This window comes from Chamaea fasciata, unplaced genomic scaffold (genome assembly GCF_029207755.1).
Source record: "Chamaea fasciata isolate MVZ Bird 193981 ecotype frontalis unplaced genomic scaffold, bChaFas1.0.hap1 SCAF_6, whole genome shotgun sequence".
In the NCBI taxonomy this organism is placed as follows: domain Eukaryota; kingdom Metazoa; phylum Chordata; class Aves; order Passeriformes; family Sylviidae; genus Chamaea; species Chamaea fasciata.
Window position 1 is genome coordinate 31,245,058 of NW_027094091.1, and position 23,171 is coordinate 31,268,228.

At 38.2% G+C, this 23,171-nt stretch overlaps 1 protein-coding gene across 1 annotated transcript; it reads right to left on the minus strand.

Annotated features, from left to right (window-relative positions):
• Nucleotides 1–505: 505 nt before the first annotated feature.
• LOC136290616 (coagulation factor XI-like) lies at nucleotides 506–19,296 on the minus strand. Its single transcript, XM_066184977.1, has 15 exons — nucleotides 19,243–19,296; nucleotides 18,722–18,780; nucleotides 16,763–16,925; nucleotides 15,992–16,095; nucleotides 10,745–10,904; nucleotides 10,063–10,172; nucleotides 6,928–7,087; nucleotides 6,015–6,124; nucleotides 5,752–5,911; nucleotides 5,506–5,621; nucleotides 4,991–5,165; nucleotides 4,439–4,614; nucleotides 4,037–4,132; nucleotides 2,579–2,718; nucleotides 506–1,200 (listed from the first exon to the last, which is right to left on the minus strand). The coding sequence occupies exons 2-15, from the start codon at nucleotides 18,777–18,779 to the stop codon at nucleotides 1,042–1,044; spliced, it is 1,887 nt and encodes a 628-aa protein (XP_066041074.1). The 5' UTR covers nucleotide 18,780; nucleotides 19,243–19,296; the 3' UTR covers nucleotides 506–1,041.
• Between the last annotated feature and the right edge of the window lie 3,875 nt (nucleotides 19,297–23,171).

Below are 23,171 nucleotides of genomic sequence, written 5' to 3' on the forward strand. Positions count from 1 at the left end.
GGGAGATCCTTTTATTGATTTTCTGGATATTCTTCCTCAAGAGAAGTAGACCCTCATTATCCTTCTCATCACAAAATTATCCACAGAAATTAGAATAACATAAGTGACAGCTTGGGAGCAATGGGTTAAAAGTGGAAGACTGGTGGGGATTGTAAACACACTCAAGTGACCTTGCAGCTGGTAATGCAAAAAGTCTGGAGAGTAGCAATGTAGAAAAATATGTATTTTATGCCTTCCGCTGTTTGCCATTCTGTGTGCCTTGACAACATCTGTGTATAGATCACATAGGTGTTTGGTAACTTGGAGGCATCCTAAGGGACAGGCTTGAGCTCCCTGCCGTCGTCCTAAGATCAAAGCCCAGTGGAAATCACAGCACAATGGTAAACCACGCTTGGGCAAACCCTTGGCAGAACAGCAGGGAACAGCAGACCCTGGGAACAGCAGGATGGGATTTTCCAGCATGAACTGGGCTTGGTGGTGTCTGCATCCATGTGTGTCCCTCTGCCAAGACTCCTGGGTTTGTTTTCTTGGTTAGTACTGACACTTTTTTGGTTAATTCCCCAAGGAAACAAGGTTTATTCAACTGTGTAGGCATCTCCATGCCTCAGCTTTCCTCCCCCCAGCCCTTTAGTAAGCTTGTAAGTGGTTTGCCGATTTTAAGGACATTCAGACAAGGGAGGGAAATTTCTGTTTGCTGTCTTACAACCTCCTAAGACAGAAGTAGTTCCCAGCTCCAAGGTCCGTACATGTGCTGCAACCTCATCCATTCCTGCTTTATACTAACAAGGACAGAATAAGTCCATGGCTCAGCCATATTTTTTATGCCAAATAAGTGGTCACAGAGTTTATCGTTACTACTGCTTTTTATTTAGTAATAGGAAAATTCATTCATTCATTCCTGCTTTTATGCCTTTTAAAACAAGTATTTTACACTCCAGGCTAACAAAAAACACCATTGAAAAAGCACTAATAAACTTTATCCCATTGCTCTGAGGGTTGTCACTCCACAGCAACACTTTGAGTGAGTCAGTAATGCCCATACTATGTAGTAGTTTTTTCCAGAATCCAGTCTGAATAGTCAGCAACTTTGGTGTAGACTCCCGGCTGCCTGGGGCGGGCACACCCCTCGCCCCAGCTGGTGATGCCCACCAGGTACCACACCTCCTCGTGCCTGCAGGACAGGGGCCCTCCTGAGTCTCCCTGGGTCACAGCAGAAAAAGAGAGAGAATGCAAGGAAGAGGCCTCATCAGTACTTCTATCACAAAGAAAGCCTTCAATAAAATGAGCATCATTCAATGTTACCACCAGCATAATAGCCTAGATTTTAATCACTTTCACCTACGACTAATTACTAGAGGACTGAAGCAGGTGTTCTGATTGTTTAGTAAACTGGTTTCTAAACAGCCATTGCAAACAATTTCTTCTTCCCGTGAAGGTTCAAAACTACTGGGTTTTATTAATTTATTATTATTATTATTATTAATATTATTAACTTATCTACATACAGTGATTTAAAACCCAATGATAAAACTATGTATGCAAGTAAGCAAATTTGGCAGTATTTTTTCTTATGACCATGTTTTTTAGTATCTCAGTTCTCTACATGCCTTATCTTGTTTGAGTGACTCTGTCCCACTCAGGATAAAACACCTTTGTGTTTTCTTTTCCTATTCCTTTCTGAGTATAAGATTCCTTAGAGAAGATGTTATCAGTTGTTAGGACAACAGCGTGTTATTTTTTAAAAGAACACCTTCATGTTCTGTCACACTGTATCAGATAAAGAAAGCTTAATTGGCATAGAGGAAAAATTACTTCCCAGCTCCAAGTATTTTTATTCCTAACTAATCATAGCAATAGTAACATTTCAGCATACAATTATTAAGTTTTAAATGTTTGCAGAGAAAACTGTATTTGGTAGAGAATTTAATATTAATAAGCAGACTATTTTCTTCTTGCAGAAATTAACTCAGAATATTTAAACTGGCGAAAGTGCGTGAGTTTACTCTTGAGCAGAGAATCTGGCTCACGGAACTCATGCTATTGTGACATTTTCAACTCTAATTATGAACAGAGCAATTTTCACAGTTTTTTTCTAGCCTTCTATTCCCCATGCATTTAAATAGCATTGCTAGCACCTCCCTTCTGGTTTATACACAGTGGATGCTTTAAAATAAGATTTTATGTACTGTATTTCCTACCAAGACGTAAAATTAGAAGAAAAAGAAACCACCTAGGAAATCTGTTCTTATTGGAGAAATGCTTGAAGGTGCTATACTTGTGCTCTCTGGATTTCTGATAGTTTGAATGAATACTGTTCTATCCTAAATGGATATCTAGATATTCACACTCAGAGTTACCTATCCATAGAACCTATTCCTAAAAAATTCAATATTGTACAAGAAATATTTTCCATATACCTTGGTTTTCAGTGCTTTTGACAACCAAAAGCGACAAGTTAATCAGCAGTTCTATTGAAAATCATACTTTTCTAATAACAATTATAAATAATTGTAGTATTCATTTATATATTTGAACATATGACTGGAATATAGAACTACACACTATGGTTTGTCATTACCTTACAAGCATCCCTTCCTCCTTCATCATAGCCAGCACAGACCACTTTGTCACCTATTCTGTGCTTACGGTACCTTGCCTGGCATTCCTCTTTTGACATGAAGGGTACAGGAGCCTTTTGAAGAATATCTTGTACCCGACCTATATGGAAGGCAACATGGGGAGAGAAATGTTTGGTTCTAGCAAAATAAAGGTTAAAATTCAACTCTAGAAATCCCCATACACTGATATTACAAAGTGGGAGGCCACTGCCTCTAGAGTGTTAATAGATGTTCATGACACTGACTTTCCTTTCTTTGTGTTAGCAAACAATGTGAATTGTCTTCTAATTTAAATGCTTTTATGATGCCATCTTCTTTCTCATGACTAGAAAAGTTTCAAAATTCCCTTGTGTTGTGCAATGAATCCTGACACGTGAATGGCTCTCAGGACATTGGCCCTTGGAGCATTGCTGTTAGCATTGCTTTGTAAACTATTAGCAACTATTATTTCCTAGTAAAGTGTTGCAATAAGTTTGGAATCTCCCAGTTCCCAAATCTGTGCTTCTCTCTATCCCAGTAGTTTTTAAGATTGAGAAATTTGCACATAGACTAAACAAGACTACTTAAAAGTAGCCTTTTCTCTAGTAATGAACAGAAGAAATTTGTCTATACAGTAACTGCCTATATTTGTTAGATTTCACATTGAATTTTAACTTCCAGATAGGCACACATATAAAGGAAAAGATACTCTTTAAACAGGTGCATATACATCTATAGAAACATATAAAAATTACACATAAAAATATAAATAAAGAAATAGATATAAAACCAGAGCTTGATAATTAAGAGATGTTTGGCCTACCTCCATATAAAATCAGAGGAGTTCAAATCTCATCTACCATCAAAACAAAACTCATTGGCATGGTCTATAATAAATCTTTAGAATAAGAAAAGCAACATACTTCAATTTCCAATTTCTAAAGTCATATGAATACAACCACATAAAAAAGCCCCATGGGTTTTGTGCAGAGCCTAATTCAAAACAGTTCAGTGTTAAATTGATTGCCTATTCTTTCAACTAGGAAAAAATAAAAAAGAGCATGCAAAACCCTGTTAGCTACTGGGGTTTAGCAGTAGATAAAGCTAGAATCTAAGGAAGGGTATTTGAGTGTTGTAGAAGATTTATTTAAGATTGAATTCTCAGATATTTCAAACTATTGAACCAAATTATAAAATTAATTATTGTATCAGAGCATTGAGCTATTTAGTGATAATTTCATACATCTTTCATTTATGTTTTATGGTGTCTTAATAGAAATCAATTCCAATAAAGAATGATATTAAAGTACTGTCTAGAAGGAATAGTGGTAGCTAAGAACAGAGCAGAATTTTCTTTTTTTAGAGAAGGGGAGGCTTTTTTGTGAAACACATTGATTTTTAAAATACAAAATTTCATTGTTTAAAGTATTTCTCTGTACCTTTTTCTTTTCTGTAGCCCCATCCAGTTACCCAACAGTCAGTATAAAACATGTTAGTGTCTTCTTTTGATGGCAGGCAGATAGGTAATTGAAGATCTAAAGTACAAGAGAAAATACTATTTTGTCCAGCAGAGACAACTGCAACAGTAAGGTTTGGTGGGGACCTACATGCCTCCTAACAACAGCCTCCTTGTTATAGTTTGTCTCTTGCGCTATGCATCACCCCCAGCACATAAATTAAAGCCACCCATTCTCTTTTTGAAGCCAACAAAACAGATTCTCCTCAAACCCCAGTAACTGCATATTAAAGAAAGCCAGCCCAGGTGTCATGCACTGCCATAGCAATGCCAACCCCCTGTCTTCCTGCATGTTTTCACAATTTCTGTGCAATATACTACATACCAGTAAAATTCATAGGCTTAGCAAGTTTCATTAAAGCAATGTCATATCCAATCTGTGCATATTTATACTGAGAGTGAACAATAATCTCTTCCACTTTGAAGAACGGAGTATCCTCATTTATTTCTGATTGTCTTAAAATACCAGCATAAATACGCCAAATGTTGGGATTCTCTAGACTGAGGGAGAAAGACAAACAGTCAGTCTGTGACTAAATAGCTTAATTCAGTATTGCAGTAAGAATAAACTCATATCTCATGAGAATGTCGAGGGTTCTATAGGTATTTGTTGTCTGCTTTGGAATTTCACCTTCTAGATTCATTAAAATCATTTAGCATCAGCAGTACAATACCATGATAGTAAGGAACAAAGTATGGAGTTCCTGTTACATTAAGAAACGGAATGTCTACCTGAAAATGTCACCTTTTGGTTACATTAAAGCAGTTCATCTATTTCTAGTTCTCATTGATACTATCATGAAAGGTGGATCTCAATTTATCTTGCATGCTGGGTTAATCCTTGGGGTTTATTTGTGCATGTACATTTAGCCCTCACCTCGTGACACAGTGAGCGGCTGTGAGAATCCACTGGTTGCTGATGATGGAGCCCCCGCACAGGTGTCTCTGGCGAGACAACTTGGCGTGCAAGCTGACCTGCCACGGCCATTCCCCAGGAGAAGAGTCTGTCCCACCAACGATCCTAATTGTTCTTGCAGAATGCTGCATACACACTACAGAAATAATTTAAAGCTGAGCTTAAAGACAACTTGCATTCACCAACGAAAAAAGAAGACGAGACTACTGCTGATCACTGAATAGGCACCACCTATTGTGAAGAAGGTGATACCTGACACATTTTTCATGGTTTATGGTCATAAAGTATATTAAAATCAAATTCACAGTGCTGTTCTGGTGTTTACTATGTGAAGACCTGACTGATTTCACTTTTCCAGAACACTCTACAAGACAACCCAGTGGGACAGTGCAACCACTTAAAAAAAATATGATTTGGCCTCCGAGACTGAAATCAGAGACGCACTGTCTATTTTTCATAAAAGAAGTTTTACTTACCAGTACTGGCCTTTTTTTTGCATAGTCTTAGTGAGTATCCAGAGATACTTCCTGGTCCATGGACTATTTTCACTGGAGATCCATTTGACGACATTCTTAGGTGACACTTGCACTTTCTGCCAATGAATTAATGCAAATATTTAGTTTGTATGTTTATCACTGAACAACACATACATTACTCCCTCACCACATCTTTGGAGTAATTACTTCAGCAACCTTTGAACATATTAAAAAATGTTATCTCACCCTTCTTCACTGCATGAACCTTGGAGGAGAGAATAGGAAAAAAATTGGCAGCGGATCGTGTCTGTGCAAACCTGCTGACAGGCTCTGTGTCCTTTAGTATAAGTGACATTAAGTTCATCCCCAAAAAAATCCATATGTATGTAAGTGCGAGAATTGCAGGCTGTAAAAATGATTGCATCAGAAAAGTTATTAATTCAAAGCATCAGAAAATTATTAATTAGATTAATTCAAAATTTGTATTTTTATTTTAATTTATTGTTTACCAGGTAAAGATCTTCTGCAATTTAGGAGGCCAAAGCCTGATACAGCATTTTCTTGTGATATGAGTGCCTCTGGAATTCCACTTGTTGATGTCTTCAGAAGGCAAAGATTTCTAAAATGAAAAATTTTTCACAATAGCTAAGCCTATTCTCACATCCTAAAAATAATTGTTTAGGTACTGGTAAAAGAAGGTTCTTCCCTAAATACATTCTTTTGTCCCAAGTCTCAATCTGAAGAAGTATTTCCAATGAAAATGTATTCCCTACGTTCACTAGTTCACACTAAACTGAGGCAATTTTTGAAGTGCTATGAAATGCCATACAACTATACTACTAAAGGTGGTACAGTATTTATACATATATAGAAGAGGTGACTTAAGATGATGCATGCCATCTCAGCTTTGCTTCTCCCTGAAATTCCTTTGAAACTTTATTCTTCTGATTTATGTGGAATGTTGATTTTTAACTATCCTCACTACTAAGTATGAAAGGAGAAAGCCAAACAGAAATATTTTTAAAGCCCTTAAATTAATTGAAAAATCTTTTCAAGTAAATAAGTTCACCCTGCCAGGAAACCAGATGGCTCTTTCGATAATGTCATAAAATTCAGCTTTAAGTCTTTAAAACAGTCTGGAGGCTCACTGTACTTTTGACATATATAATTGTTTTCAGATTAAAACCAGATACACAACTACAATACAAAAGCTCTAATTACATCGGAAAACAGTTGAAATGCCCATAGGAAATTATAAATTTATTTTAAAAACCCATAAAAAGCTGTGCTTAACTGAAAATAGCCTTTCAACATAAATTTACACACATAGAAGAAATTAGTGTTTTAAAGAAGACTCTGTGTTTTTTAAAAATAAATTCTAGATAATCTACACAGATAATATCATTTAACTGTCATATTCACCTTTGAGATTCTATTTGCCATTTCCTGGTAAAAAATGTAAAGAACAAGCACGTTGGAAAATATGTACAAGTAGTTTGGCAGACAGATATATCAGGAGTGAAAAAACTTGTAATATTAATTCCTGAAAATTCTTGATCTTCAAAAATGTCCATTTGACAATCTGTATAAAACAAGAACAAAATATCAAAATTCCAAAAACTTCTGTATGTCATCAGAATATTGAGATTTACAGATTGTTCCTTTCTATCTTTGTTCCCATTTTCTCTCTGTGATTTATACGTTGGAAAGATAACACAACATTTCTAAACAAAACTATTTCTCAAGACTATTTTGGATATGTAAAGTCATGGAGAGCACTACAAAGGTTCATATAGAGGAAAAGAGAAATTACATGTTGCAATAGAGATTTGCTAATCTAATAATCTTTAAATAAAGATTTAAATTAATTTTAAATGGGTGTATCAGGTTTATGGGAAGTCTAAAAAAAAAAAAAAAAAGGTGATGATCTTCTTAACACTTCTTTTTCTATTTGAAAATTAGGTAGAGTAAGTAGGAGTGCTGCCCTCTGACATGGCCAAATTTACAAAACGGAGGCTTGGCAGGATAGTTCACACAGCCAGACTATGGATATGGAGGTTACAGGAAATACTAGCATGTTTAAAAAGAGATTAATGAGCATCCTTCTCCAAAGATACACTTGAAGTCCCAGCTAGAATCCTAGTGCAAGAATTTAAAAAGAAATAATGGAAGCATCAGCACAGAGGATGTCTCTTGAACCTATCAAGCTGCAGAGATAGTAAAAATAGTGAAATGATCCAAAAGACAGGATTTAGTGGCAGCAGAGAACCTGAGCTGTTGAGAAAGTACACCGGCCAAGTCAACACTGCCCAGTGTGTTACAGAAGCATATTGAGAACATCTTACTACAGAAAGAGAAACTAAGAAGAGGCAGAGCTTACTGTGAATCCTGTTAATTTGATGAGGTTTTCAAAAAACATAGGTAAGAAAGAACAATACTGGGCAGTAATTGCAAAACAAAACCGATAAAAATATATAAACAGAAATGTGGAAAATTATTCAATTAATCCTCATAATTAGTAGATAAGATCCTGTATTAAAGGGAAATAGCATTCAGAAGAATAGATAATTTCAAAGGTAATTATATTTAAAGCAAAAATGTAGATCTGAAACTTCAGGGAAACTAACCCATGATCTCAATCATCACATTCAGTGATCATTTTCTCAACATTCAGTGACCTCCAGGAAGATACTTTGCAAAGGGCAGAAAACAGAAAAAATTACTATGCATGCGTAATAACATGCATAACATGCATGTGGGTGAATAAGGTCAGAGAGGCAAAGGCACAAAATGAAAGGCCACAGAGAAAGGAATAAACTAAATAAAGTCAGAAAAAAATCCTTGAAACAAATATTGAAATAAACCCATTTCAGATACTGACAAAACAACATTTAAAAAGACATTACTGAGGTTTTATGACTGCATTCTACAAATCTCTGTCTGGGCAGAGATTATAGATGATCTGTCTGAGATTAGGACACGTGACCTCCTTTAGATGACCTTTCAATCCACTAGCGCTGTCTAGGCTTCTATAATCACACAATTTATTTCTTCTCTCTCTTGCCTGCTCTTGCCTTTCTCACAAGACACAGAAAGTAGGAAAAGACAGACAGGAACAAGATTGATTTTCACATGATGTCATAGTTTTACCCCAGCTAACAACCAAGCTCCGTGCAGCCACTCACTCACTCCCCCATCAGTAAGATCAGGGAGGGAATCAGAAGGGTAAAAACCAGAGAACTTGTGGTTTCAGGTAAAGACTGTTTTATAGGAAAAGTCCATGTTGGGCACAAAAAAGGACTTTGGTGGGTTGACCTTGGTTGGATGCCAGCTGCCCAGCAACTCTATTATTTGGCCCTTCCCAGCTGAAAAGGTGAGGGAAAAAGAGATGGAAAATGACTCATAGGTTGAAATGAGGCATTTTACTAAAGCAAAAGCAGAAGTTTGCACACACATAAGCAAAGAGGAAAAACCCAATAATTTTATTTTCTACTTCCCATCAGTAAGTGATACTCAACCACTTCCCGGGAAGCAGGGCCTCAGCACGCGTAGTGACTTCTCCAGAAGGCAAACACTGTAAATTATTCATTCTTCCTCCTTTCCTTAGATTTTAAAGCTGAGCTGACATCATATGATAAGATATGGAATGTCCCTGTGGGTAATTTGGGTCAGCTGACCTAGATGTATTTCCTCCACCCCCAGACTATTGATGGGAGGAATGTTGGGGAGAGAGTGCTGATGCTGCGCCAGCGCTGCCCAGCAGTAAACCCAAGCACTGACTTTAGAAATATTTATATTATATATAAATAAATATATAAATATATACATCTCTACAAAATGTGATTATACAGGAAAGCTAGATTATCTGTGAGATAAAATAAGGCTATATGAAAGCCGAATAACATCATCACCACTAAGAAGGGGAAATATCACATAGTAAGATGAAGTGGAGATAGACTTGGAAAAAAAAAAAAGAAAAAAGTGAAAGATGTTTCAATTGAGAATAAGAAGGTTTGATACACACTGTTTGATTTTAGACTCTTGAGAATTTTGTCTGAGTAATGATGGCAGGAACAAGCACAGACTTTTTGCTTTCATCACAAATCACCCACAAAATGCATAATACATTCTTTCTTATTAGCCATCTGTATTAGAAAGCTGCAGATCTCCATTAAAAAAACTTAGGTGCATACACAGTACACAAACAGAATGTAGAAAGCTTCATATTTCCCATGATTTTTGAATCCGATGGGCTTATATCTTTCTTTTTTGTATTCATGATATAAAGATAACATACAATTTCATCAAGCTTATTTTATGAAAGAATTATTTAGATCTTTAAAGTAGGGAACTATTTCTGAAAGATAAATGATATTATGAAAAAATTAAAAAGATATTAACCTCCTTTGTCCCTGAGTGTACTAACTATATTTTAAGAATAACATTATATTAGAATTATTCTACATAATGAAACATTTCTACATGTCAGTGATAGATTGCATTTCAGGATACATGCTCCTTAAAACTAAACAGAATCAGAGACTTTTCAATAGTTACCTAATTCAGAAAGCTGGCATGGCTTTAGAGAGAATCCAGACACAACCTCATCAAGCACCTTTATGTTGGTTGGAGTTCCTACACTGGTATTTTTCAAGAAGCATTTTTTACTGAATGACAAAGAGTAAAGAAAGCAGTAAGAAAACAGGTCTTCTTTCATGGACTAAACCATCCTCCTGATCCCACAATTCCTACCATTGTGATTGGTCTGGCCATTGGCCAAAACAATCTCCAACCTCCAGAAAAAGACTTCAAATGATGAACAGAGATAGCCAAACAATGTTTAACTTGCAAAATTGAGCAGATTAAGAGCTCAAAAATAGGTCTCATTAAAATGAAATAATTTATCTGGATGCTCTGATGATGCTATTTCCAGAACAATAAGCAGAGCAAGATTGAACAGAGCACAATGCAGCACAGCTATCAACATCATTTGCATTTCAGTATCTTCAAAGGATTTTAGTTTTTTTCAGGGCTGTAATAATCAAGTTTGTCTTTCTCACCAATGGTCAAATGAAAGCAAATTTACTATTGATATTTGCCTACCCGTAAGTGTGAACAAACATTGCAAGGAAGAATAAATTGAATATTCTTGAATAAATTCTTGCACCTTAGAGTGCTCTGGGATTTAATCTACTTAGGCACTGGGCTGTCCAGGGGAATGAATCCAACCTGTATTTACCAAAAGCTTGCATTGTGAAATGTTTCAGAGGCACATGTAAAAAAATGACAACGGTTGTCATTGGTACATCGTTTTTGACACTCTTGATAGCTGTCAGCCATAGTAGTATCAAAAATATTCCCTTCCATATCCAGTCCTACGTGGACATCTGCGCTGCAAGCTGTGAAGAAAGAGAGACCAAGTTCTGAAAATGTACTTCTATTCTTTACCCCATCCCATGCCCCAAACTGCCCAAAAGATAGCAGTTTGTATGACACAGCCCTCATATTCCAGATGCCACATCCCACACTCACTTCAGTTACATCATACTTTATACATAGATCTAGCACCTACTCAGAAATGTAGGTTTAGTGTAGTACCTCATGGCAAGGGGAAAAACTTGCAGACTTTGACAGTGCCTCTGCGTACATGAGAGGGGGGCTCTAACCACTGTGGCTGACTGAGACCAGGATGACATTCACCAAAGCAAGAACTCATAATCCTCATTAAAATATATTTTCCCAGTTCCAAATTCACAGAGCAATTTAAATGTCAAATTCTGTCCTTCATAAGCAAAAGACATTTCCCTCTTGAGTCAGAATATTACATTTACAGTCCACAGATGGAAGACTGCAGCAATGGGGTTTGAGACGGTCATTTCACAGAACAAGACTCAGCCAATGATTGGAGGCATTTTTAAACATGTATGGATAGATTTTCATTTTAGCCTGATTCTAGAGTAATTCCAGTGATATTAATTAGTCTAAATAGCATAAAGAATAAAACCCCACTGAAATCTCTTTTTCTATTCCAAGATACCCAGAAATATAAACACAAAAGATTATTGGCAGGAAAGAACTTTTAAGGGGCCTGACTGCTCTAAAGGGCAAGTGGCAATCAAGAGCAAGCACAACTTACTGATAATAGCTACAGTGGAGAACTTGTATAAAAACCCACTTAGTCCTGCCATATTGAGATGCTATACCAATACAACTAAAGAAGTAGCCTGACATCTGTAAGACACGATTTGTCCTCAAAGGCAGGAAGTAAATAATTCTTCCTGATTCTGTTTTTCTAAAGGAACATGCTGCGCTTAAGGTTAATCTCCTTCAGAATAGGTATGAGGCCCTGGCTCTAGAGAACCAGCTGGACGATTTAGATGATTTAGAGGGACATTTTCTGCCCAGTGAGCCTCCCTATTTGGATTCATCTGTAAGATGAATCTCCACCTCTAACATCAAGAAGAAAAGAAGGGTAATTGTAGTAGGAGACTCCCTTCTGAAAGGAACAGAGGGTCCCATATGTTGCCCAGATCCATCCCACAGGGAAGTCTGCTGCCTCCCTAGGGCCTGGATAAAGGATATTACTAAGAGACTTCCTGGGTTGATTCAGCCCACTGATTATTACCCACTGCTGATACTCCAGGCTGGCAGTGATGAGATCGAAAAGAGAAGTGTCAAGGCAATTAAAAGGGACTTTAGGGCATTGGGTCATGTGGTTGATAAGACAGGGACCCAGGCAGTGTTCTGCTCAGTCCCTGTGGTGGCAGAGAAAAATGATGGAAGGAGTAGGAGAACTCACATCATTAACAAGTGGCTTAAAGGTTGGTGTCATTGACAAAATTTTGGATTCTTTGATCACGGCGCAACTTTCACGGCACCTGCTCTGTTGGAACCAGATGGGATACATCTCTCTGTTAAGGGTAGAAGGTTCTTGGCTTAGGAGCTGGCAGACCTCATTGAGAGGGCTTTAAACTAAGTTTGAAGGGGAAGGGGATGCAGCTGATGCAACTGGGCTGCCTGGAAGCAGGCCCAAGGGTGCTAAGCCTGAGTTAGGGGTGAAATCATTAGCCCAGCTGAAGTGCATGTATACCAATGCACACAGCATGGGTAACAAACAGGAAGAGCTGGAGGTCATGGTGCAACAGCAAAGCTATGATGTAGTCACCATCACAGAAACTGGTGGGATGACTCACATAGTTGGAGCACTGCACTCGATGGCTACAAGCTCTTCAGAAGAGACAGGAAAGGGAGAAGAGGTGGAGGAGTGGCCCTTTATATTAAGAAGGTTTTTGACTCCATAGATATTGAAATTAATGAAGATGGAGTTGAATGCCTATGGATGAGAATTAAGGGGAGAGCCAACAAGGCTGACATCGTACTGGGAGTCTGTTATCGTCCACCCAACCAGGAGGAAGAGGTGGACAGCTTATTCTACAAGCAGCTGGAGACTGTTTCAGGATCATCAGCCCTTGTTCTTGTGAGTGACTTCAACCTGCCAGACATCTGCTGGGAACTTAATACAGCAGAAAAGAGACAGTCCAGGAAATTTTTAGAGTGCATGGATGATAACTTTTTTCACAGCTGGTAGGTGAGCCCACCAGGGGAGAGACTATGTTAGATCTGTTGTTCACAAATAGAGATGGGCTGGTGGGAGATGTGGTGGTTGGAGGACGACTGGGGCAGAGCGATCATGAAATTATAGAGTTCTCAATAATTGGTGAAATCAGGAGGTACATCAATAAGACTTTTACACTGGACTTCCGGAGGGAAAACTTTGGCCTTTTTAAAAGACTTATTCAGAGAGTTCACTGGGAAGAAGCCCTTAAAAACAAAAGAGTTCAGGAAAGCTGGGTGTTCTTCAAAACAGAGTTTTTGAGGGCACAGGAACAGACTGTCCCTGTGTGCCGGAAGACCAGTGGACGAGGCAAACGCCCAGCCTGGATAAGCAAGGAGGTTTTGGATGAAATCAGGTATCAAAAGAGGATGTACCGTTTTTGGAAGGAGGGCCAGGTCCCTTGGGAAGTATTTAGGGGGGCTGCTAGAGAATGTAGGAAAAAAAATAGGGGGACCAAAGCTCAATTTGAACTCAAAATGGCGACTTCTGTAAAGGACAATAAAAAGTGTTTCTATAAATACATTAATGGTAAAAGGAAAGGTAAGGTTAACCTTTGCTCCCTATTGGATAAGGAAGGAAACCTAGTAACTGCTGATGAGGAGAAGGCAGAAGTGCTTAATGCTTTCTTTGCCTCAGTTTTCAGTGGGAAGACAACTTGCCTACAGGACAACTGTCCTCCTGGGCTGGTAGATGGTGTCAGAGAACAGAATGATCCCCCCATTATCCAAGAGGAGGCAGTCAGAGAACTGCTGAGATGCTTGGACACTCATAAATCTATGGGCCCAGATGGGATCCATCCCAGGGTTATGAGGGAGCTGGCAGATGAGCTTGCGAAGCTGCTCTCCATCATTTACAATCAGTCCTGACTCACTGGTGAGGTCCCAGAAGATTGGAAACTGGCCAATGTGACACCCATTCACAAAAAGGGTGGGAAGGAGGATCCCAGTAATTATAGACCAGTCAGTCTGACCCCAGTACCTGGCAAGATAATGGAACAGTTTATACTGAGTGTCACCATGCAGCATCTACAGGATGGCCAGGGTCTCAGGCCCAACCAGCACGGGTTTAGGAGAGGTAGGTCACGTTTGACCAACCTGATCTCCTTTTATGACCAGGTGATCCACCTGATGGATGCAGGAAGGGCTGTGGGTGTTGTCTATTTGGACTTTAGCAAGGCTTTTGACACTGTCTCCCACAGTATACTCCTGGAAAAGCTGGCAGCCCGGGGCTTGGACAGAAGCACTCTTTGCTGGGTTAGGAGCTGGCTGGATGGCCGGGCCCAGAGAGTGGTGGTGAATGGTGCTGTATCCAGCTGGCAGCCAGTAACCAGTGGTGTTCCTCAGGGGTCTGTGCTGGGACCAGCTCTGTTCAATATTTTCATTGATGACATGGATGAGGGTATCGAATCTTTCATTAGTAAATTTGCAGATGACACTAAGCTGGGAGTGTGTGTCGACCACTTGGAAGACAGGATGGCTCTGCAGAGAGATCTGGAACGGTTAGGTCAATGTGCAGAGTCCAACAAAATGAAGTTTAATGAGTCCAAGTGTCGAGTCCTTCACTTTGGCCACAATAACCCCCTGCAGCGTTATAGGCTGGGGACAGTGTGGCTGGACAGTGTCCAGGAGGAAAGGGACCTGGGGGTTCTGGTCAGCAGCCGGCTGAACATGAGCCAACAGTGTGCCCAGGTGGCCAAGAGGGCCAATGGCATCCTGGCCTGTATCAGGAATGGTGTGGCCAGCAGAAGCAGGGAGATCATTCTTCCCCTGTACTCAGCACTGGTGAGGCCACACCTTGAGTATTGTGTCCAGTTCTGGTCCCCTCAGTTTAGGAAGGACATTGAGATGTTTGAACGTGTCCAGAGAAGGGCAACAAAGTTGGTGAAGGACTTGGAAAACAAGCCATATGAAAAACGACTGAGGGAGCTGGGGTTGTTTAGCCTGGAGTAAAGGAGACTCAGAGGTGACCTTATCACTCATTACAACTTCCTGAAGGGTAGTTGTAGACAGCTGGGGGTTGGTCTCTTTCTCCAGGCAGTATCTGACAGAACGAGAGGACACAATCTCAAGCTGCGTCAAGGGAAATATAGGTTGGATATTAGGAAGGAGTTTTTCACAGAAAAAGTGCTTAAATACTGGAATAGTCTGCCCGGGGAGGTGGTGGAATCACCATCCCTGGATGTGTTTAAAAGGAAACTGGATGTGGCACTTGATACCATGACCTAGTTGCGGTGTTAGAGCTGGGTTGGACTCAATGATCTTGAAGGTCTCTTCCAACCTACACACATTCTGTGATTCTGTGATCATTATGACAGTGCAAATTTAAAACATCCATAAAATAACACAGTCAATAGGCTTTTAATTTGCCTGGTGATAACTTGCAGGTATGGCATGCTGACATTAAGTCTTCATGTAAAGCACATATACCCTAAAAGATGCAGCTGCTAAAAAATTATTACACAGAAACACAAAAGTACTAGCATCACTTTGTGATGATGCACTTTTGATTTGCTTAGCATACAAAGCAGGGTCACACATGCCATATGAGCCACTTTCTGGAGTGGAATTGTAGTAGTAAATTAATCTTTAGAACTGGAGTCAGCAGTTAAGGCACAGGCTGCCATCTGCTTCTAGCAAATGAAACAGTGACTGCAGGAGCATGATTTCCCTGTTATCTGGGGAGCCTGGGTGGTGGATGTAGGCCTGAAGAGTAAAACCAGTGGAGTTTTTGTCATCTGTGTTTGAAAGTGGTCTGCCAAAGAACACACAAATCACTACTTGGCTGCTTCCCTGATTCTATTCCTCTTTCCAAAATGCTATTTTTTTTACAGCTGCTATGCAATGCAGAGCATAAAATACAGGTATTTCTTACCACTAATTTGGTTACACTGTTTTAAGGAATGTCCAGAGATAGCTCCTTCCATATCCACTTTCGGCAGCATTTCTGTATCGCTGTCTTTTAAATAGCAGGAGAACCTGTGTTTCAAAATGCAGCAATTTACAGCTTTTACAGTACAACACAGACTTTCATAACTGCTTCTCAGGTGAAATGCAGCCTGTCCAATACCCCGCTACATGAAAATTTTGACAACTGCAATTGAAAGAAAAATAGGGTCAAGCCTTACACGCTTTGTTGGCACTGGTGACAAATCAGAATATTTTGTACTTGTGGCAACTCCAAGAGGTCTCAATAAAATGAGAAGCAGAGCCCAGGGTTTGGAGAACAGAAATGTACTGGGCATAGAGAGAAGACAACCTGATTCTCTCAGGCTACTGAAATTCTTAATTGTGAGAAAAATATGCTAAACAGAAAGGATGGGAAACAGTACAGGGGATCATTGGAGATGTGAAATTATTCACATTGTTCCTCAACAATAAATACATGGCCTAGAGGAGGGAGTGCAGAGTCAGTTCTCTTCCCTTGAAAGAGTTGGTATGCGACTGTGAAGAATTGGGCATTGTCAAATTTAACCTTTTGAATTCAAGCAATTACTCATAGATCACCATTTTTAGAGATACATGACTTTGTTTTCCATGGCAACCCTGCACCTCTGCCTGCATGCCTCTGTTCTGTCAAAATGTTACCAGGTTTCTAAATTATCACAGGAGACCAGCAAAAGACACAAATACATGAACATTCTACCTTTTTGCAGGATCTTCAGTCCATGTGGCTGGCAAGTAGGTGAAGAGCAGACAGGTAGGATGGTAAGTACACACTATTTGGCAGTAATTGGCAGTTGGTGTAAAAACTGTAGTGAGGTTTCCTCCTTGGAAGAATGTATTTTCATAGATCTGAGTCACACATTCTAACACAGAATAACAAAAAAAATCAATTATTATAATAATTATTATACATATAATAATTATTATTATAATGTCAATTATTAGAGATGGGAACACCCAGTTCACCAGGGGAGGGTGAAGCCACTGCTCCTCTTTGTCATTGACCTTGCTGTTAAAACAGGCTTTTGTCAAGAGAAGTGGGTGAGGGGAGTGAGTAGCACAGCTCCTCTGAGAGTCTCATCTTTTCACTCCAGCAGAAATAATACTGTCTAGGATCCTCTGGTCCTGTCAGTCTCAAGACTCTTGGGGGTCTTGAACATCCACTGTAGTGGAGAAGCAGGGTGGTTCGTTCAAGGCCTCTAAGATCTCTGCATTAAAACACTCCTGAGAGCTTTCTTTGCACAGGAGACCACTCTCTTTTTGAATCTGCCCTCCAAAAGGAGTAGCAAACAGTAAAATGGCGATTTGTATTCCCTCATCTACTAAAGTGCTTTTTCTTGGATAAAAGATAAAGAGAAAATAGTGTATTTTTAGAAACTGTGAGGAAACCCAACTGAAAACATTTAATCTAGTGGCTTAATCTGTCACTCTAGAGTAACCATACTGTGTCAAATGATACTTAAAATGAAAACAAAAGGTAATATCATACTGGATTTGACAGTTTTAAAAGACTACGAGAAGATTTTATTTGTTAATATGATTATAAACTATATATTGGCAATTCACTGTTTCCTGCACGCAGGTATAATAGATAATTTTTTTTCTTAAGTAGTAAATTAGGATTATTATTAGCCATACGTCCTAGATGTGCTAATAAGGTTAAATCCTTACTAGTAAAAAATTAGACTTTATAAACATCCAAGTTCTCTGGTATATATATACTTTCAAGCTCTTTGTATAAAAATGGTATTTATTATTCTAAGCAGCATTTCTTTTTCTAGCTTTGTCATTAACAGAAAAACATTTTTAATTCTTAGAATACACCAAGTGAATTCTAAAGCTAAAAGAAAAGAATATTGCAATTATTTACTGTATGAGATATTTTTGATCCTATTTATCTTCTTCTAGCATAAATTAACACACAAAAATTATTTATGCTGTAAAACTATGCACAGTGTGCACAGTGCATCAGTTCTGAACACTTTAATTTAATTAAAATGTTTTCTAGGTCTCAGAAATTTTCTAAGATTTTAGTTTTGCTGAGACTTTAAGCCAGGTAAAATATTTTCTTAAATAATAATTCATTTATCTATTAGATTTTGCTAAAAAGCTGCTGCCTAATTTTTCTCTGAGAAAACAGTTAATACATTACTGAACTTATACCCATGTTAGGCTTTAGTTATAATTTATCAGGAAAGGGAATTTCAGAGAAGTGCAATGCTGTTTTTGCAGTTTAGCTAATGGAACAAAGTAAATCATTAACACAGTATGAAAGACATACACCCCGAAAGGGCCTCCTTCCCCAGTTGCTGCTTAGGCTACTAACCTTGCCATTGGGCACAGAACACAGAGCATCACACCAATTTCACAGTTACAGTGTGGATGCAGTCTCAGTCCTTTAGAGAAAACTTCCTGTGGCATGGTCCCATGTGTGCTGGGGAAGGTGACAGCACAGGGGTGGCAGGCCAGTGCCATCAAAGCCCCATTAGAAAGTTCTGTGTCAGACAATAGGTTTATGCCGGTAACACAAACTTAACTAAGGTCAATCTAGCAGAATAAACAGCTCTATCAAGAACAGACTACAGTAACTAATTTTCTCCCCTTCTACAAGAGTTGCTTTACGCTGTGTGTAAATCTCAGTAATGACGTATTAACTTACCACTGTAAACGGAAGCAAGTAAGAAAATGAAATAAAAAGTCCGATAAATCCAATGCATCCTAAAAACCACAAAATCATTCTTTAGGATATGTTCAATAAAAGGTGTATAATTAGTTTTATAAAGCACTGCTAAGCCTAACACTGATTAACACTCGAACTGTCTCACCATTAATTCAAAATTACATTGAAAATTACAATTGCAGATGTGGCATGTTGTTTCGGCATACCTTTTAACAGCAGAATATTCATTCTTGCTTAGACTGGGAGCAATATTCCACTGAAATGACATTACTAATACGGACTCTCCAGACAGTTTAGTAAATACCGTTATCAAAGTAGCAAACAAATGACTCACGCTGCTTCATATGTTATGAGAATTCTAAACTGTTTTTTCACATGTAACAACTTCAGCTATGAAATAAATTAACCCCAAAACATAAGCCATAACTACTCTCAGATTACACTGCCTTGTTGCTATGAAAACCTTTCACTGAATACCAGTTGCAATAATGATTACATACCTGAACACATACTACGTCTGGATGCATGGATCAGGTTTGCACTCTACTAAAAAAAAAAAAAAAAAGTCAACACTTTGTGTTAAATATTACTACCTCCAATGCTTACTTTGAACTGGAACTCTTTTTGTCAATATTGTTACTGACATTGGGACATATTTTCAGGACATCTGTCATCCACACAGCACTGGAATTGATCCTGTATAACCACATGTTATACAATAGTTATACAACACGTATGCAACAGTTTCTCTTTTCTTCTCTATAAAATGATGATATTATTTTAAAGCCCTGGAAAAATTCTCTCTATATCCAATTACAGAATTTTCATTGTCCCTGGAAGGAATCACAAAACCTACCTGTATTTGAATATTTACAAACAAAGTAAGCTGAACTTATCATTTTTTGTCTTGCTCAACATATATTAGTATTCAAATAATTATTTTGCCTTTGTGTGTGTGTGTGTGTGTGTGTGTGTGTGTGTTCATTTCAATTGGTGGCACAGATGGGAAACAGATAGAAACTTTTGTCCAGATACTTAGTTTCTTCACTTTTCATTTCTTGTCTGGGCTTTCCATTTCAGATACTGGGCAGTTATTCCAGTTTGTTACTGTTTTAATAAAAACACACACACAAAAAAAATCTCCAATCATACACTTTTGGAAAAATAAGATATACCATTCCAAAAAGCAAAAAACCAGAGCAGAATGACCATAAATTTTGCTGAGAACATGTGTGTCATTCATGCAAGATGTAGTCATATTCATCAGAAGTTTCTGTAAGATTTCATTTCTATAATCCATTGTCTATATTTTAGAACTTTGTGTAAGGAAGGGACATCTTCTGGTGATGGATGTTTGTTTCAGAAGCAAACTACTGAGGAAAAAAAAGAGGAAAAAAATTTCCTTAAAGCAGCAGTTCTCAAATTTAGATATCCCTCTCTCTAAAACTAAACATAATTTTAATTACGTCTGTAAGGCCATCAGTTGGATTTGATGGTGAAGCTCAGAAATTAGGCAGAAATGCTTTCAAAGAGAATCATAATGAGCATGCTCACTTTGCAAAATAAATGCATTTTCTTTCACTGGGCCTGATACATGACATGCTCCCATTTGCACTGCTGTGCTCTTGCTCAAACCAACAAAGTTAAACTTCTGTACAGAGAAAAAATGTATTATGGACTCTATGTTGATAAGTGAGTTATTGTTTATTTTAGGTCATATTTATTATAGGACAAATTACAAAATATGCTGAGACAAATTCTCAGCTGGTCTAAGTTTCCTGAGCCTCTCTGAAATCCAGAGATTATATGATTTAAACTAGGAGAAGAGTTAGAAATTTAAAGTGCATAGAATGCCAAAACCATCTAATATTCCTTAGGCTCATAAGGTCTTGATTTATGAGTTTACTGTTGGTCTTAATTCCCTCATTGTATCAATTTAGCTATCAATATTCTAAATATTAGCTAAATCAGGATGTTGCATTTAGGGTTCAGTAATTCAGATAGCAGAAATAAAAGACGAGCTCAGCAAAAGATTTTTATAAATGGAAACATTTTTGATGATCCAAGTTAAAAATTTATTTGAATAATCTAAAACACATTGAAGAGTTTTCTTCTGTTTGACTCTGCTTCATTTTGACTTAGTAGTTACAATAAACCAAAACCTTCTTCAGCCTAAGCACGTTCTTTAAGATGACATCCCCCTGGCAGTGCAATTGCCTACTCACTTAATACTGTTTTCTGCTGATTTCCACTGTGATCCATGCACAAATCTCATTCATCTGCAAAGGTGGCAGGAATTACTGAACTGTTTCACCTCAGGAAATAAATTAGTGGATTCTAGCCTGATTTAGGTCTAATTCTGTCTGGCAGAACCAAATCCCACATTCTTATGGCAGTCCTATTCAAAAAACAGCTTCAGCGTGGAAGAGGATCTACTCTCTGTGATGAGACAACACCTACTGGTTGTGATGTGGAGCAAGAGGAGAAGTTTCTCAGAGGAAATGAGGGAAGGAAAGCACCAGTAGGGTGGGAACAACCCAAATTCTCATTTTGATTTGGCTTTATGCACATCCTTCCATCTGAATGATGATACTGTAATAATTTCATGAACCTGAACACTCCAGTAGGAAAAAAAATCCATCAACCAACAAATATTCTGAAGAACTTAATGGATATCATTATGTCTATGACAAAGGAGAGAGAGAAATAAAATATCATATGCTGCCAGAACAAACTCTAAATCAAAATCTTGATCTTTTCTTCTTACAATCAACAGTCTAGGGCTTTTTCATCTGAGTCAGGATGCCATTATCTGAGTGGAGAAACCACTGTCTCACTCGGGCAGAAACTTCTGTTTTACTTGATAAAGCCTAAAACAGCTGCAAAAAGATGGATACAATAATTTACTGATTTGTGAATAGTGTAGAACTGTGTATTGTATCAAAATAAAAGCAGTTTAGTAGTTCCATATCCTGAAACTACATGTCAACAATAGTCTTCCTGGAAATAGAGCCCAGAAAAAACTGCAAATCAGATGTCAAATAAAAAATCAATGCAAACAAAATTCAGGATCATATTACAGAAGAGAGTTGCAAATATTACACAACAAATAGCTACTGGATTTGTTATTTCAGAGGTCTTTTTTGTTTTTTGGCTTTTTTTTTTTTCTTATAATCAGATTTTCCCTTTTTTCTATAAATGCAAAATCACATTACTGCCTAAGGCCTTACTTTTTGGAGCTAAAGCACATGATGCTGGTTATTGTTAGATATTAGAGAAGGCAGAATGTTTCAACATACACTGAAGGGTCCCAGTATCTTGACCAAGGCCTGTAAACTGTCAAACAGTAACCCTTGAGGAAGTTCTATATGCCCCTCAATTACTAGCCTAAGAGACTACCATTTTCAGAAGACTCTCAGAGGTATGTGTTTTTTTGGCTTAGAAAGTGAGTTAATTTAGTTTTTAAACTTTTAATCCATGCAGACCATGAAGGTCATCTTCTAAAGATGATCTGACTATAAAATGAGGTACTTGTATACTGGGAGTTTTGCCAGGGCATGGCACCAATACTCTTTTAGGAAGAAAATTGGGGTAGGGCTCTCCAAAGGCTATGACTCTTTTAGCTGCTGGAAGAGGAGATGACATGTGAGATCAGACACGGCAAAACGATTTGTTTGTAGCAGTGTACTAGCATTTATATACGAGATTTTGTCTTTTACAGCATGAGGATTAAATTCAGGAAGACAGGTGGGTATCTAGTATACACCACTATTCCACCTCCTGCATGTGTACAAAACATGCAGCTGTCAGAGGCCAAAAAGCAGTTTGTGTCAAGGTGGCTGGAAACTTCTACTGCCTCTGAGGCACCTGCAGGTGCTCTCAAGCAGAACCTCCCAAAAGAGGGAAGTCACAGATTGTTGTCAGCATTCCTTGTAACAGCTGTAAACCATGATCCAGTAACACACATTCCATGTCTGTCATCCCAGCAGAAAGCTGTGTCCTTTCTGACACCATACAAAAGGGATCTTTATAGAAGGTATAATATTTTGGTTTAGAAATCAACTGCTGCCTTAAAAACACAGCAGATACCTGGAACTCTGGAAAAAGACTACAAACATCTACTATGCACATGCAGTTTTTATTACACAGTATTTTATTGTCCCAGTATTTTATCAGGAAACCTGGCAATGCTTAGCTGCGTTCCGCAATCCTACAGGAAATAAGCAATCCCACACACAATAAAACCCCAAAACAAACAAACAAAAGCCCACACAAAACTAACAAACAAACCCCCCCACCTAGAGGGTTGTTCCTGACCACTATCAACAACTACACATCACATGATTTAACCTAACAAAAGCACACTACACAATGCAAGGTATTTACTATCTACCCAGCAGGCATGAAGTTACCTGTATGTTCAGTACTG